The 17,131-nt window shown below is 40.2% G+C and overlaps 1 protein-coding gene across 6 annotated transcripts in view; it reads right to left on the minus strand.

The window, feature by feature from the left end:
• The window catches only part of LOC147029696 (V-type proton ATPase 116 kDa subunit a 1-like), a 504,511-nt gene that overhangs the window by 131,195 nt on the left and 356,185 nt on the right, over window positions 1-17,131 (minus strand). For all 6 annotated transcript variants that reach the window (XM_085872936.1, XM_085872937.1, XM_085872940.1 and 3 more), the window contains one exon: window positions 11,409-11,526. In XM_085872936.1, the coding sequence (XP_085729062.1) occupies window positions 11,409-11,526 (118 nt within the window). The remainder of the gene's footprint in view (window positions 1-11,408; window positions 11,527-17,131) is intronic.

The raw sequence follows: 17,131 nt of genomic DNA on the forward strand, positions 1-17,131 counted from the left end.
TAAAAAAGATGGATGAAATGAATTAACTACTTTTTGTTGTAAAAACAATTCCCATTGCCTGTTCTTGAGCATAAAAGTTGTCCACTGCCTGAGTTACTTTTGGGTTAAGTCCACGAAAAGAAAATGTACGTAGCTCTTCCACGAAATGCCTGGTGTTGGCTTTGGATCCTAGGATCCTGAGTTCAAATCCCGCTCAACTGTTAAATTAATACCAGGTGGGGTTAACTCGGCCTGTCATCCTTCCCAGGTCGGGAAAATGAGTGCCAGCATGCTGGTATCGTGTGTCGGAGTGGCGGCCCGTACAGGATTGTGCCCAATAGCCAAGGAGACTGCTTAAGCAGCACCAATGCTCTGCACAGAGTATGGTCCCAATGGATATATATATATATATATATATATATATATATATATATATATATATATATATATATATATATATATATATACATACATACATACATACATACATACATACATAAAACACATAGATGTCTAGACATAGGTATAAAAAATTGTGGCTCCATAACAGCCAAAGAGTGTCGAAAATCATTTGAAGTCTCAGAAGATGTGTCTTTCATGGCCATATTGGAGGTGAAAGGGAAGTGAGGGGTGGTGGAAGGTTGAGTTGTGGCACCACACATATCACAGAGAACGAAGGAATGCGTTCACAGATTGGCTTTACATGTGTTGATATGTACATGGATATGGATATGGTAAATATTGTGATCTATGGCTTTCAATGTTTGTGTTGATGTATGTCAGGACGTGGATATGGATATGGCATGTGGAAACAGGATATGTATCTCGCACCATGGAGCAATTGAAATCGTATCCACAATACCACCGGACAGTGAATTGGAGCCATTGAGGTCATAATCTATAAACATGTGGAGTATCGAGAACCATGCCGTGCCATTCTTCTCTGATCAGGACTGAAGGAGTTGAGAAGTTGGTGTCTAGGGTGAGAGAAAACCCTTACCTGTATGACACAGGTCTCTCTGATCACAAATATGTTAAGAAAATACACAATGTCTGGGTCTGAATTGCTAATGTCATGAGCCGTGAGGACGTCAGTGATACAGAGAACGTTGCATATCCTTGACATAGCTGGTGCCATCTTGCTCATTTGTGCAGGAAAAACCTTTTTCCGCACGTGTCATACGCTTTATATTCGAATATGCATCCGTGTCTATGTGAACACAGAGTCCGATTTCCTGCATGCCGTATCCATATCCGTATATATGAGAACATAGTCATATGCCTCTCTGGCCTCGGTACTGATGAATCGTTGGGCTGTTAAAGGACCTGCCTTTGAAAGCAGAGCTCGAATGCCGTTTGTCTGTTGGGTGGTGGCACATTGAAGTCAGCCGTGTGATGAACATTTCAACAAATTAATGAGAAAACATCCCAACTTTTGACAAATGATGAGTCAAAATGTACATCAGAGGCAATTGCTTTGAACTGGAGAAAGACTAAGCATCCATTGCCAAGGACAACAGCATTTTTCCCAGTGACTAATGCCCATGGAAATTGACCATGTATTTCTTTCTGTCAGACAGGACGTTTCGACATACAATAAACACAGCCCATGGAATTTCCCCGACATCATGAGAGAAGGACTTTGAGACTATAACTCTCACAAGATAACTCAAACTAGTCCATAAATGATCTTTGGAGAAGTCAGGAAATGGTAAAATCAGCAATTTTTCAAACAAACACAATGTACTGCACATTTATATTCAGGTCAAAATGGCAAGAGACGGGCATCTTCACGTTTGTTTTATGATAAGCGATTATTCCTCGAGTGATGTTAAAAAAAAAATGCTGCGTTAACTCATTCACCTGAATCAGGGTAAGACCACCCACATTCCATGGACATCAAATCAAAAATAAAACCGAGGAAAATGCCCGATGCAACACTCCATTGATGGCTGTATAACCCCAGTCCCAATTGGCACTCTGCACTAAAGCAACCATACTTCTGCAGTTATTCCACATACAGCTATGGACAGTAGATAATATGCAACAGATGAAATGCATCTCAATCTCTAAAGGTTTGCCATTTGAGTTCCACCATGAAGTTTTTTTTTTCCCCCTTTTCTAAAATTCACTCTTCTGAACGACGGTCTCCTGCGCATATAGAACAGCTTTGAACCGTAACAGCCGAGCATCAATCTTGCACATCCCCGCTCACCGGGTGCACGTCGGGCCCTTAGCGGGCTCTCTGCCATGCATCCAGGCACTCAAATGGATTGTGCACCACGTGCGATACCACATTCTTCTACACCATTCTGCAAGCTTCTCAGCATTATCTTTCGCTCAGTTCGGCCATACTTCTCATCATAGTTTCGCCAAAGAGACTTCCATTTTGCTAAATCCTTTTCTTCACGCAAAGCAAGTCCTGGAATGAATATGCTGAGTTTGAAATCAGAAGGCTGGGCTTCTTTCTAGCTGAGAAAGTTTAATCCATTAAGTTCTGCTGCACCCTGCATGAAGAGCCGATTTGAGAAAACTGTTCTTCTTGGAATATCTTCCTGTTTTGGAAAAAAAAAACTTTTAGCTTTAATCGATCGAAACAGTATTTTGTTTTACATATGGAATAATTGCTTGGAAAAAATCACCGGTCACTCATGACTATGCGTCCTTTATGGCCGTTTGCTATGACCGATCAGCTGCGTACGAACAGCCAGAATGCTCGAGGGGAAAAGTGGTAAAATGGACTGTTTGGGTAGATGAACCCCAAGGAATTTTGGGGCAGAGGGGTGTAAGGGGGGAAATAATCTCAAAGCAAAATCTCCTTCAGGTTGGCCTGTTTCGCATTGCCATCTGAACCAATGGCTTGGTGGTGTGGGTGAAGCCAGGTTAAAATCCCAAATATAGTGTGTATATGCGTCATCGTCTCTTAATGGTCTTGTAAATCATATAAAAGTACACACCTGATAAAGTATATTTCATTTTGAGTCTACGTTGTAATAGCATAGGCAACATAGTAATAATTATTTTGAATTAGACAGTTCAATATTATCCCACTAGTATAAAAGCCCATCAAAAATGACGGGTTGGAATTATTCTATTCAAAATATTCAGACTGGAAGATATGATGTTTTGTCACAAGAAAAAGCATTATTTTAAAAGACTACATGAAAAAATGTTACCCGATTTTCTTTATCTTCTGGGACCTTTCATTTCGAGGGTACAGCCTCGTGAGCACGCCAAAGCCTGAAGCCTTGGCCTAGCGTCAGGTGTGCTTCGATCTTCTTTATTTATTGGACATCCGCACATATGTAAACGAACACTTGTTTGATTCTGCATGCGTTACACATCACGTGCAGTGAATTTCGCCTCCCTGCACCTTGTATTTGTTGTTTTGTTTTATTAAACGCAACTGCACACCGCCATTGAGGCCTAGTTGCAAGTAGCCATCTACATTCCCCCCAAAAAGAGATGTAATTACTCTTTAATTGAAAATGTTTTTCGAGTCTTTTTTTCATCGTGAAAAAATAGAATGTGGTGAATACACAGTGGTGTAAAAAGATTGGCCTTTAAAACCCTTCAAAAATTGTCATTTTGAATGGGGCAAATATCATAGCGAACGCAGTGAGCTTCATACTTAACGCATGCACATGAGAGAATAGGAAACAACAACAACAACAACACAATACCCCCTGATGATTTCGAATCCGTGGTGTCGTTGGCTATGATCCTTTTGCTTCCGGTTGTTTTTAAACGCTGTGCGGTGTAGAAACACGATTGGGTTTTATTTCTATCTTGTGAATATTACTTAACGCATTCACATGAGAGAATAGGAAACAACAACAACAACAACAAAACAATACCATGGCAATTGTGAATCCGTGTGGTTGGCTATGATCCTTTTGCTTCCGGTTGTTTTTAAACGCTGTGTGGTGTATAAACACGATTGGGTTTTATTTCTATCTTGTGAATATTACTTAACGCATGCACATGAGAGAATAGGAAACAACAACAACAAAACAATACCATGGCAATTGTGAATCCGTGTGGTTGGCTATGATCCTTTTGCTTCCGGTTGTTTTTAAACGCTGTGCGGTGTATAAACACGATTGGGTTTTATTTCTATCTTGTGAATATTACTTAACGCATGCACATGAGAGAATAGGAAACAACAACAACAACACAATACCCTGGCAATTTGGAATCCGTGTCGTTGGCTATGACCCTTTTGCTTCCGGTTTTTTTTTGCTTCCGGTTTTTGGCATGGGGAATGATGCATGCCGGGAGATAAAGGCATCGTCGGAGACATGAAAGACCCAAATAATATCAGACATGGTGTATATTTCCTCCACTGATTTTAATAAAGATATCTCCCGCATCATCAAAAAATAATTTTTAATCGTGATTTACGTTATTTGATCGCTGATCCCGAATCCAGGACGAAGTAACCGGAAATTGCGTATACAGTTGTGAACAAGTTTTAGGTAAAGTCAGAAGCGAATATAAGAAGAATTCTACATTCAATCTCGTATTTATTTTTTTAGATGAGATCCTGTTCTAGGCGGTGTAGTTGTTGTTGTGAAGGTAATGTTGAGGTAATATTTATTTTTTTAGATGAGATCCTGTTCTAGGCGGTGTAGTTGTTGTTGTGAAGGTAATGTTGAGGTAATATTTATTTTTTTAGATGAGATCCTGTTCTAGGCGGTGTAGTTGTTGTTGTGAAGGTAATGTTGAGGTAATATTTATTTTTTTAGATGAGATCCTGTTCTAGGCGGTGTAGTTGTCATTGTGAAGGTAATGTCGAGGTAATATTTATTTTTTCAGATGAGATCCTGTTCTCGGTGGTGTAGTTGTTGTTGTGAAGGTAATGTTGAGGTAATATTTATTTTTTTAGATGAGATCCTGTTCTAGGCGGTGTAGTTGTCATTGTGAAGGTAATGTTGAGGTAATATTTATTTTTGCAGATGAGATCCTGTTCGAGGCAATGTAGTTGTTGTTGTGAAGGTAATATTGAGGTAATATTTATTTTTGCAGATGAGATCCTGTTCGAGGCGGTGTAGTTGTTGTTGTGAAGGAAATGTTGAGGAAATATTTATTTTTTTAGATGAGATCCTGTTCTAGGCGGTGTAGTTGTCATTGTGAAGGTAATGTTGAGGTAATATTTATTTTTGCAGATGAGATCCTGTTCGAGGCAATGTAGTTGTTGTTGTGAAGGTAATATTGAGGTAATATTTATTTTTGCAGATGAGATCCTGTTCGAGGCGGTGTAGTTGTTGTTGTGAAGGAAATGTTGAGGAAATATTTATTTTTGCAGATGAGATCCTGTTCTCGGCGGTGTAGTTGTCGTTGTGAAGGTAATGTTGAGGTAATATTTAATTTTGCAGATGAGATCCTGTTCTCGGCGGTGTAGTTGTTGTTGTGAAGGTAATGTTGAGGTAATATTTATTTTTGCAGATGAGATCCTGTTCTAGGCGGTGTTGTTGTCGTTGTGAAGGTAATGTTGAGGATTTTTTTTTTCAGATGAGATCCTGTTCTCGGTGGTGTCGTTGTTGTTGCGAAGGTAATGTCGAGGTAATATATTTTTTTCAGATGAGATCCTGTTCTAGGCGGTGTAGTAGTTGTTGTGAAGGTAATGTTGAGGTAATATTTATTTTTGCAGATGAGATCCTGTTCGAGGCGGTGTAGTTGTTGTTGTGAAGGTAATGTTGAGGTTATATTTATTTTTGCAGATGAGATCCTGTTCTAGGCGGTGTAGTTGTTGTTGTGAAGGTAATGTTGAGGTAATATTTATTTTTTCAGATGAGATCCTGTTCTAGGCGGTGTAGTTGTTGTTGTGAAGGTAATGTTGAGGTAATATTTATTTTTTTAGATGAGATCCTGTTCTAGGCGGTGTAGTTGTTGTTGTGAAGGTAATGTTGAGGTAATATTTATTTTTTTAGATGAGATCCTGTTCTAGGCGGTGTAGTTGTCATTGTGAAGGTAATGTTGAGGTAATATTTATTTTTGCAGATGAGATCCTGTTCGAGGCAATGTAGTTGTTGTTGTGAAGGTAATGTTGAGGTAATATTTATTTTTGCAGATGAGATCCTGTTCGAGGCGGTGTAGTTGTTGTTGTGAAGGAAATGTTGAGGAAATATTAATTTTTGCAGATGAGATCCTGTTCTCGGCGGTGTAGTTGTCGTTGTGAAGGTAATGTTGAGGTAATATTTAATTTTGCAGATGAGATCCTGTTCTCGGCGGTGTAGTTGTTGTTGTGAAGGTAATGTTGAGGTAATATTTATTTTTGCAGATGAGATCCTGTTCTAGGCGGTGTAGTTGTCGTTGTGAAGGTAATGTTGAGGATTTTTTTTTCAGATGAGATCCTGTTCTCGGCGGTGTCGTTGTTGTTGTGAAGGTAATGTTGAGGTAATATATTTTTTTCAGATGAGATTCTGTTCTAGGCGGTGTAGTAGTTGTTGTGAAGGTAATGTTGAGGTAATATTTATTTTTGCAGATGAGATCCTGTTCGAGGCGGTGTAGTTGTTGTTGTGAAGGTAATGTTGAGGTTATATTTATTTTTGCAGATGAGATCCTGTTCTAGGCGGTGTAGTTGTCGTTGTGAAGGTAATGTTGAGGTAATATTTATTTTTGCAGATGAGATCCTGTTCTAGGCGGTGTAGTTGTCGTTGTGAAGGTAATGTTGAGGTAATATTTATTTTTGCAGATGAGATCCTGTTCTAGGCGGTGTAGTTGTCGTTGTGAAGGTAATGTTGAGGTAATATTTATTTTTGCAGATGAGATCCTGTTCTCGGCGGTGTAGTTGTTGTTGTGAAGGTAATGTTGAGGTAATATTTATTTTTTCAGATGAGATCCTGTTCTAGGCGGTGTAGTTGTCGTTGTGAAGGTAATGTTGAGGATTTTTTTTTCAGATGAGATCCTGTTCTTGGCGGTGTAGTTGTTGTTGTGAAGGTAATGTTGAGGTAATGTGTTTTTTTCAGATGAGATCCTGTTCTAGGCGGTGTAGTAGTTGTTGTGAAGGTAATGTTGAGGTTATATTTATTTTTGCAGATGAGATCCTGTTCTAGGCGGTGTAGTTGTTGTTGTGAAGGTAATGTTGAGGTAATATTTATTTTTTCAGATGAGATCCTGTTCTAGGCGGTATAGTTGTCGTTGTGAAGGTAATGTTGAGGATTTTTTTTTTCAGATGAGATCCTGTTCTCGGCGGTGTAGTTGTTGTTGTGAAGGTAATGTTGAGGTAATATATTTTTTTCAGATGAGATCCTGTTCTAGGCGGTGTAGTTGTCGTTGTGAAGGTAATGTTGAGGTAATATTTATTTTTTCATAGCAAAAAGACTGTTTAATTTGATATATATTTAAGAAGCGAAAGTAAGAAGAATTCCACGTTCGCTTCTCGGCTTTGCCTATTCCATATTACAAACAAATACACAAACACATTGTGCTTCTTATGGTAAGATTCTTCTTTAAGCTTATATGAAAGAGTGAAACCTTAAAATATAATGTAATATTTATCCATTATTAACCCCCGTTGGACCAAGTCCAAGAAGGGGGTTTATGGATTTGGACTTGATTTTCGTGTTAGTGCGTGCGTGCGCGTGTGTGTGCGCGTGCATCCACAACCATATCTCGGACATGTTTGGACCGATTCTATTCGTACTTGGCAAAAAGACAACATACGATTTGGAAAACATACGCACATCATTTTGTTTCGAATGGCAGCCATTGTAGTTGTAAAAAAAACCCCACAGTGTTGAACACATCCTCAACCATTTCTCAGACATGCATCTACCTATCTTGTTCAAACATGGAACACAGATAACGAATGATGGGTTACATATGGTCGTCATTTTTTTTTTCCGAGATCAGATCCAAGATGGGCGAATGGTGGCCATTTTGTTGTTTAAATATGTTGCCATTTCTCAGAATGCATAGTCCGATTTTGTCCAAACTTAGCACAAGCACATGGCATAATGCACACGTGCACCTCACTTCATTTTGCGATCTGATCAAGGATGGCCGGCTGGTAGACTGGTGGCCATTTAAGTTGAAAAAAACAACAACCCGGTATCGAACACGTCCTCCACCATTTGTCAGACATGCATTTACCGATGTTGTTCAAACTTGACAGACTGATAAAGAATGATTGATAACATAAGCGTATCATTCTATTTTGAGATCAGATGCAAGATGGCCGACTGGCGGCCATTTTACTTGTAAAAAAAAAGCTGATGCTGAACACATGGATCATTTATTGGACACGGATTTTCTGATGTTGTTCAAACTTGGTACACAGATAATGATTGATGGCTTACATATGCACATCATTCTTTTCGACATCAGATCCACGATGGCCGACTGGCGACCATTTTGTTACTTAAATGTGTCCCCAACAATTTCTCAGACATCCAGATTCTGATTTTGTTCAAATGTGGCACAATCACAGTACATGAAGGTATATGCTTGTGTCTCACTTTGTTTTGTGAACTCATCAAAGATGGCCGACTGGTAGACTGGTGGCCATGTTAGTTGTACATCAATATGGGCTCGCTCTTTTACTACGTCCAGCAAAATTACTAAAATAACGGGAATCATGACATTTTATGTCTTTTTTACTTGTTAATTGATAAAATCCTTTGTGTACAGTCAAGCCTAATTGCTTCTTTTTTCATAAAGTACATGAAAATGTATCAACTCAGCTATTGTTGTTTCAATAACGTAAGCCACGTCATAAAGTCGCTTCACTGACGGGTTTAATCAAAAGACAGCAAATGTACTTCAGAAACATATTGCATGTCTGTCTGTGAATGTCAATGAGGATGTAACATGAGGTGAAACATGTGGAAAAAGGATCTTTTATAACGTGTAGCCATTGTTGGCGCTACTGTCATGGTGGCTATGATTGTTGTTGTTTGTACTTTGTACACTCCTTCCTTGCATTTCAATACATTTTTCTATTGCTTTGAGAAATATAACTGCATCTGTAACTTTGTGTGCTCTTCTGTGTCTTTCCAAAGGGTTCTTGCTGTCATAGGATAATAAATGTTACTGCTGGAACCGCTGGATTGAGCTCCCTTTCCCATTTCTTCTTCTTCAATCCCGGAGAGACAGGTCTTTAAAACAGACATCTTTATGATTAAACCGACACAAGTTTTTGTTCGAAGTAAATCGATTATTCGATTTCCAATGATCCATTTTTTGATTTTATGACAGCAGGAACCCTTAAAGGTGAAGCGTGACGGACACACACACACACACGGACGGATGGGCGCTTCTCCTTTTAGTAATAGAAAATGGTTCAGGGATTGTTATCAATAGATTAAGGAAAATGACAAGCATTATTGTTGCTCAGTGCAGATTCCAGAGCCAGGAGGGGAAATTCAACGATGGAAATCTTAATATTGGCTCCATTTCTGTTTTGGAAGAGGCTCTTTGGGAGAAGTTCAAAGAACCAAAAATAGAACCAAGATTCAGATCATTGGGAGATTACCACCCATGAAATAGTTTCCATGAGCAAAAGGTTGAGTTGGAACACGTCCTTTCCTTGCGGCGCTTGATGCTGGCTGATATGACGGATCCGTGGAATGCACCGAGAGGTTATTCATCACTCGAAGTGGACAACCAAAATGTCCAGCTGTTGAAAATTTCTGCTTCGGGCAGGCGAATGGGGTCGGAAACCTCTTGGCTGTGCCGGCATGGAAATTTTTTTTCGAGATTTTTAAAATTTCATTTTTTTCCCCCCAAAATAATCCTGCAGCAAGAATTCCAAAACATTGTTTCGGTATAGTTGGCTGGTCACGGTAAATTGACAAGAGAAAAAGCAATGGGTTTCTCGATAGCAGAAAGCTTGTGTGGGAGAAATGCCACTTAAAACTCGTTTATCATACCTGTGCTGTATAATGCGCAAGGACCGATACCCACCCTCAGAGCAAGTGCGTTAATAAAACACAGCCTGCTCAAACATCCCCTGTTCCATCATCACAAAACATTTCTCATGAAATATTGCTGTTCAAGCTCCTGGTGTGATTAAAAAATTGGGTGGAATTTTGCTGTGACCCAAAGAATCCTGGTTAGATTGTAAGCCTGCTCGTGACGGGTCCCACGTGCTTGGTTTTTAAAGATTATGGCATGGAACCGCCGCACCCAAGCTTTTAATTTCGCAGTGATTTTGGTGAAAATTACCTCTTCTTTTGTTTTTTTTTTCTTTCAAAATTTCCAATGCATGAAACCAAGTTGGACGCTGGCACCTGCTTCTCATTCAAATGATGACGTGACACTGGCATGTTGGCTCGCGAATGTGGCAGACACGCATGAAAAGGCAGTAATGGAAAATTAATGCAAGAATTTTGTGTGCATAATTATGCGAGAGTGATGCTTGAACAAAAAGCAGTTTTTAATAAAGCAATTTCCGGGTGAGCTTCATGGTTATGTAAGAAGCTTAAAACAGGCTCGTTACATATATTGCTGAGATGCAGGCGGTTTATGGTTTTCATTGTCACGGAAAGGGTCAGGAGGGAAGCGTTGTTGTATTTGGTTGCTATTCTATGAGGGCAGGTGATTGTGTTCATTCAAGATAACTCAATAATTCATTTCAACGTAGAATACAGCAATATGGTACAGTTGGAGTTGCGAGATTGAAAGTGATCGACATCATCCATTACTGCAGAGAATAAAGTTCGGCCTTTTGAGATGTGAGCTTGAAAATCCATTTGAATTCGTTTGTTTTTAAGCTGGAGCAGCTGTCCAATATCTGTGAGAGCAATCGCTGATATCTGTTGACTACACAGCAGCAATGGGGCTAAGCCATTACGAGGTGTTTATCTATGCACTTCAAGAAGTCAAGATGGAGTAATTCATTGCAGGCATGACTATATTATGTCAGTCACATCGAAAGCTGACAGTCCACTGTACAATTACCTCTTTCACGGACCCAGTTGTTCTCATCTTCTTGTGGGGTGGGATGGGGTTAAGTTTTGATGTTTCATGAACTCTGGATGGTCGAGCCTTCATGTTCAACTGGAGCCAATTTGGCCAGGAATTTGGGATGCCTTCAGGATGCCGGCAATCACTGGCCTGCTCTTCGGGAAAGACACCATGGGACCTTTTGCTTCCATAATCACATGTGACCATACAGCACAACATGTGGTGTAATGCCAAGCAAGCAAAGCATCAATCCAACAGTTTATAGTCAGGTCAAGAATTAAACACAGAACTCAGAGCTCAGGGTAAGTGTGCTGCCTTGGTACCAACTTGTCAGACAATTAAAAGCAAACAGTGTACTGAACTATTTCAAGTGACATGGGGAGTGACAACCGAGTACACTATTCATCGGTGGAATGAAACAAGTTGAGAACATAAAAGCAAATGCTGATGACAGATAAAAGACAGAAGGGTTTGACATACCCTATGAGAACAAGTTGAGAAATTGAAGTATGACTTACGAGCATGTGCCAGGCTGAGGGCCCACAATCGAAGGTACGAGGCTGTGTTTGAGATGCAGCCCAGGCAGTACTCGATTGTGTGAATGGCCTGGTGAACGAATACATCTCCGGCATCAAACTGTGGGAGTCATAAGGAAATGGTCATCGACGTTTTTAAAAAAATCATGATTTGGATGCAATGAATACATGACAACGGTTGCATTTATACTTCAACAGGAAGTCTTTTTTATAATCGAGGAATTACTGGAGGTATGCGTCAACATTTCTTTTCACAAGGACATCAACCAACAAAACAATTGGGAATGGAATTAAGATTCCTATGAAGTTTCTCAAATATTGTTGCCTCCACTACCGAAGGTGGAAGGAGGTTAATGTTTTCACCCCTAATCTGTTGGGTCACCGAAATAGGTGACCCTTGTTGTCAGTAATTCTGTCTGTTTGTTTGGATGCTTGTTCGTTTGTCATCAGCATAATTGGTAGTAAACGTGGGCGGATTTTGACCAAACTCGGGTGGAAGGTACATCTTATGACCTTGTGCTTTGGAAATTGTGATGGTTGCTAGGGACGCTTTGGTTCCCTAGCAACAACCGAAAAACCTTCAAAATCGGTACATTTCTCGCGAAATCAATTCCGAAAGCCATTATCCCACGTAGGGTTATGAAATTTGGCACGAAAGATCTACAGGTGATGCTCTATCAAATATATTCCGTTTTTTGTGATATATGGAATACTTTACCCACAGCGCCCACGACAATTCGGGTATGCGCGAAAATTGGCGAAAATTGAAGGCCCCCTAGCGACCAGGTGAGTGCATCGATACGAATGAAACTTTGCAGGTTCATGGTACTCAATGAGTACTACAACTTTGCCTCAGGACATATTGACCGATTTCGCTTTGGTCAGGGGTCAAAGGTCAATTAGTGCAAACATCGATAATATGCGAGAGCTGGAGGTGCCTTCGTGCCAAATGCTGCTCCTCCTTGGGTTATAGTCGGATGGTCATGAAAATTCACACTAATCATCTGGAATACATTGTGCACAAATGATCGAGCCGGATTTTCGATTTAGATCTTTGTTCACCCACAGCACCCCCTCGAACTTTGGGGATTTCCGATTTCAAACCGCATTTTCGGTACTTTTCATTCAAATGGATACCGAGTAGTTATCAGCAGATGTAACTGGATGAGATTTGATATGCATAATCTTAAGGTGATTCCCTATCCGCTATATGACATCCATTTTGCTCTATATCTTATAGTTTCCATGCTCGGCGACCCATCACCGCCTACCGGCTTGTCTGTTTGGTTGCAGGATATCTCAAAAAGTTGTGGATGGATTCAGATGAAATTTGATGGGCAGGTTAGGAGTGTGACAAGGACGAACCGATTATATTTTGGTGAAGATCAAAATCCGGATCTGGATCGGATAATTCTTCAAGTGATTTTTCACCAATGAAAGATAGGGCTAAACCGATATATAACACAATATATCAAAAAGTTATTGATGGATTGATGTACAGGATGGGTGTGTGATAAGGAAGACTTGATTCAATTTTGGTGAAGATCTGAATCCAGATATGAGAATTTGTTTTTTTAACATAGAAAGTGATTCTTCACCATTAAAGGATTGAGCCAAAACCGATTATATAGCATGACATTTCAAAAACGTATTGGGCCCGATATGTTCTCGTGGATCAGGCATTGCATGGTGGAGGTATGCGCTCCACCAAGTGTCCTTCTCGTTTGTACATGAACGAATGGCTCTTAGTGGAGAGTTGGCAGAGATTTTCTGAAATTACAAATTATTTTAAGGATCATGAATTGATATGAGGTATGATATTTTTTAATTAAGTGAAAATGTTTCATGCCAATCGATTGCTACCAAAGCAAAGATAATGCGGGAAAGCAATGCACAGTTAATATTCATGAGTAGTGCTTTTAATGTCAATAACAGAGAAACCTGAAAACTTATAGATTTCATTCTTGAAGTACAAGTCTCTCTTCAAGATACATGCAACACAAGGAAAGTGAGATGCAGAAAGAAGGAATTCTACCTGCACTGTATCTTCACCCTGACATAACAAGGTAGTCGGATCGACGATAACATCATAATCTTAGAAAATATTACGTGCAACGCATACCTACAGAGCATGTTTATGTATTATCCTGGAAAGAGACATGGATAACCTCATAGCAGTGTATTGTGCTTATGTTTTGAAACCATTGAAGTAAGTGATGGGGTGTACTGAGGACAGAAAGGAGGGGTGGGTGGGAGGTGGGATGAAGGGGGAATAAAGAATGCAGCAAAAATTGCTTCAGTATAGTTTTGAAAAACTTTATCTCACCTTAAAAATAAACATAACCTTCAATTAGAATAAGGAAATTAGTGTTGTTTGTGAATCCATCCTGTGTTAATCTGGTGACAGGTAGAACAATGGATGGAATCAACAGGATGTTAACAGAGGTATGCTCACGGCTCTGGGAAACAAGGAGAATATTTTTGGCTCTGACGAAAGATTTAATGACAGAAATGTCTGCTCTCCTGGGTGTGCATACAAACACCCTATGCATACATAAAGACGGTTCTCCAACCTTTATATATTGCGATTAATTTTCGAAATATTTTGGCAGTCATTGCAATCCCCAAAGCAAATCGCGTATGCAACTGCCAATGAATTATTCATCCCGGATTAATCCACCCATTAAGATTATGGGTGGAGAGGCTGATGGCCATTCATGACTGGTGACCATCATCTCATCAATTTAAAGATAAAAACAATGTGCTGCATGTGAGTGGGAATGAAAAAGATCAGGTGGGAAGTGAGAAGGGATGGGTGGGTATCGACACAAACTGGGCTTAATCCATTGATGTATCATATGCAAAATTACGAAGGTTATGGTTCAAACTATGCCTGGTGTTGGCTTAATGTTTAGGGTGGTGGGCTTGGGATCCGAGGATCCTGAGCTCAAATTCCCCTTGGCTGTTGAATTTATACCAGGTGGGGTTGACTCTGCCTGTCATCCTTCCGAGGTCGGCAAAACGAGTGCCTGCATGCTGGGATACTGTCGGAGTGGCGACCCGCCCAGGATTGTGTCCAATAGCGAAGAAGACAGCTTAGGCAGCACCAACGCTCTGCACAGAGTATGGTCCCAATGGATGGATGGATGGATGGATGGTTCAACGTTGAAGCACAAACAAGACATGTTAAAATAATAATAATAATAATAATATTAAATATTATATATATATATATATATATATATATATATATATATATATATATATATATATATATATATATATATATATATATATATATATATATATATATATATATACATACTAGCATGTAAAACCCATCGCTTTGCTGATGGGAATATTAAGGTGGTGGGAGTAAGAAGGAAGGGAGGGAGGGAGATTGAGGTGGGGTGGGAAGCAAGGAAGGAGGGAAGGAGGGGGGCGGAAAGGGAAGGCAGTGTGAGGGGAGGGTCCGTCCGGACATAATCACCATCCGGACATGTCCGGAGATAACCACCATTCGGACAATGGGTATACTAAGGAGGGGGGAAGAAAAAGAGGTGGAGGAGCGAGGAGGATTGGGGGAGAGAGGAGGGTGGGGGAAGGGAAGGCAATGTGAGAGGTGGGCAAGGAAAGGCAGCGTGAGAGGAGTGTACGTCTGGACAAGACCACCGTCTGGACATGTCCGGAGATAACCACTGGCCAACAATAACCACCATCCAGACACATATGGAGATAACTACCGTGCAGTCTAACCACTGTCTGGATATGTGCAGAGATACCCACTGTTCGGATACATGTGGAGATAAATACCATCTGGATATGTATGGAGATAACCACCATCCAGACATAACTACTGTCCAGATATGTTCAGAGACAGAAAGAGAGAGAGAGGTGTGGGGGTAGTGGAGGAAGTGGTGGTGGGGAAGTTAGCAGAGAATATGTTATACTTTATGAACAGCACACACATACACACACACACACACACACACACACACACACACACACACACACACACACACACACACACACACACACACACACACACACACACACACACACACACACACACACACACACAATCATCATGTGACAGGTGGAAAAAAATTTGGCTCTGTAATTGAGAAAACATGTCAATATGGTGAACGGCTCAGAAATCATGTGTTATCAAATGTATTTTGCTTTGAAACTCACAAATAGAAAGCACACAGAGTCATATAAAATAACCAATTGCTTTTGAAACAGTCACGAGGACAAAGGAAAATGTGATCGCTCATACACTGCTGAGGTTAAAAATTAAAACCTCCAAGATTAGGGATGAAACTTTGCAACCACGGCACCCGCGTAACCAAGCATGCAGTACCTAAATTTCAGATTCAAATATACTCATCCATATATGTACCTCTACCTTGTAGCAACTGCTGACTGTGTATCCCAATTGGGACAGGAACTGTACCACCGTCCACTGTGAGCCGCTCGGCAAACGGCTTAAGCACTCGAGCAAGCAATCCAATTAAATGGTTGGCAAGTGAAAGCTCTGTCTGAATGTCCAAACCATGTCCGAATTAGACAAATGAACACTTCTTTCAGAGTCTTTAACTGCTGCGAAGTTCAAATATGGAGCTTAAATGATGTAATTCGGCTTAGTTTAAGAGTTTGTCGAGGTTATGTCATGTGCGGAAATGAAATAAAACAATAAACACTGGTATCTACGGGCGTTATAATTATTGCAATGTGTCCAGCGATTCGTAGATTTGATGAACAGGCATTCGATAATATGATTGAGGAAAGAGAAGAAAAAAAAACTATCGTTAAGAAATCATTGCGGCCTGTTCCAAGTCAAGGCATTGTTGAGCAGGCTGAACAAAATGGCAAGTTAAGACTCCAGCCAGGTAACTGAGGATGTGCCTAAAGACCCCACAGAGAGCGGTGAGTGAGGAGCACCTGTTGAAGGATATAATTAAATAAGGCCATTAATTATCTCCAAAAGGGGTGTTTTAATTAATGCAAACACCCAATTATCACTCATGCACTTCCTTGGAGTTGCCTTCGCATGCATGCATAGTTTCAGGCTGCTCGGTTTCATGGTTTTGGAGTTATGGAGTTCACACACACACTGACACACACACACACACACACACACACACACACACACACACACACACACACACACACACACACACACACACACACACACACACACTTTTGTAGATATGTATGACATCATAAATTAGGTTCTCCAACTTGGAAGTATGACGTGATGACACCATCATGATGATGTGCTGACTGCAGCCCCAGAAGGACCTCTCACAGTACAAATATGTCAATTTTGAATGCTGTCACCATCAAGCAGATGAAAAGCGGAGCTGGCGACCAGCTTTGCCTTCATTAGGGCTCGTCAGGGCAACATCACTGTAGGTAGCTTCACTTTTGTGAAAGAAAGCATTTTGTTTAAATGCGTGTGAAACAAACTCCTTAAGGAAATAACAAGAACAGTGTCCTTTTACACTTTATAGTTTTATAGCATTGTCAATAATTTGTATGTCCGGCCTTTGCCTTCTGGAGTGGCATCACTCTTTCACCCATGCTTCCTGTATATGCTGAAGGCTCACATTTGTTTGATGTTGCCTTAAGTATTTTCACTTGCCTTAAATATTTGCTGGATATTGTGCCAAGTATCCTGAAGGACATTCCACAGCTCTAAG

The sequence above is a fragment of the Eptatretus burgeri genome, chromosome 3 (assembly GCF_056783735.1).
Source record: "Eptatretus burgeri isolate ZD-2024b chromosome 3, Ebu_testis_v1, whole genome shotgun sequence".
NCBI classification, from domain to species: Eukaryota; Metazoa; Chordata; class Myxini; order Myxiniformes; family Myxinidae; genus Eptatretus; species Eptatretus burgeri.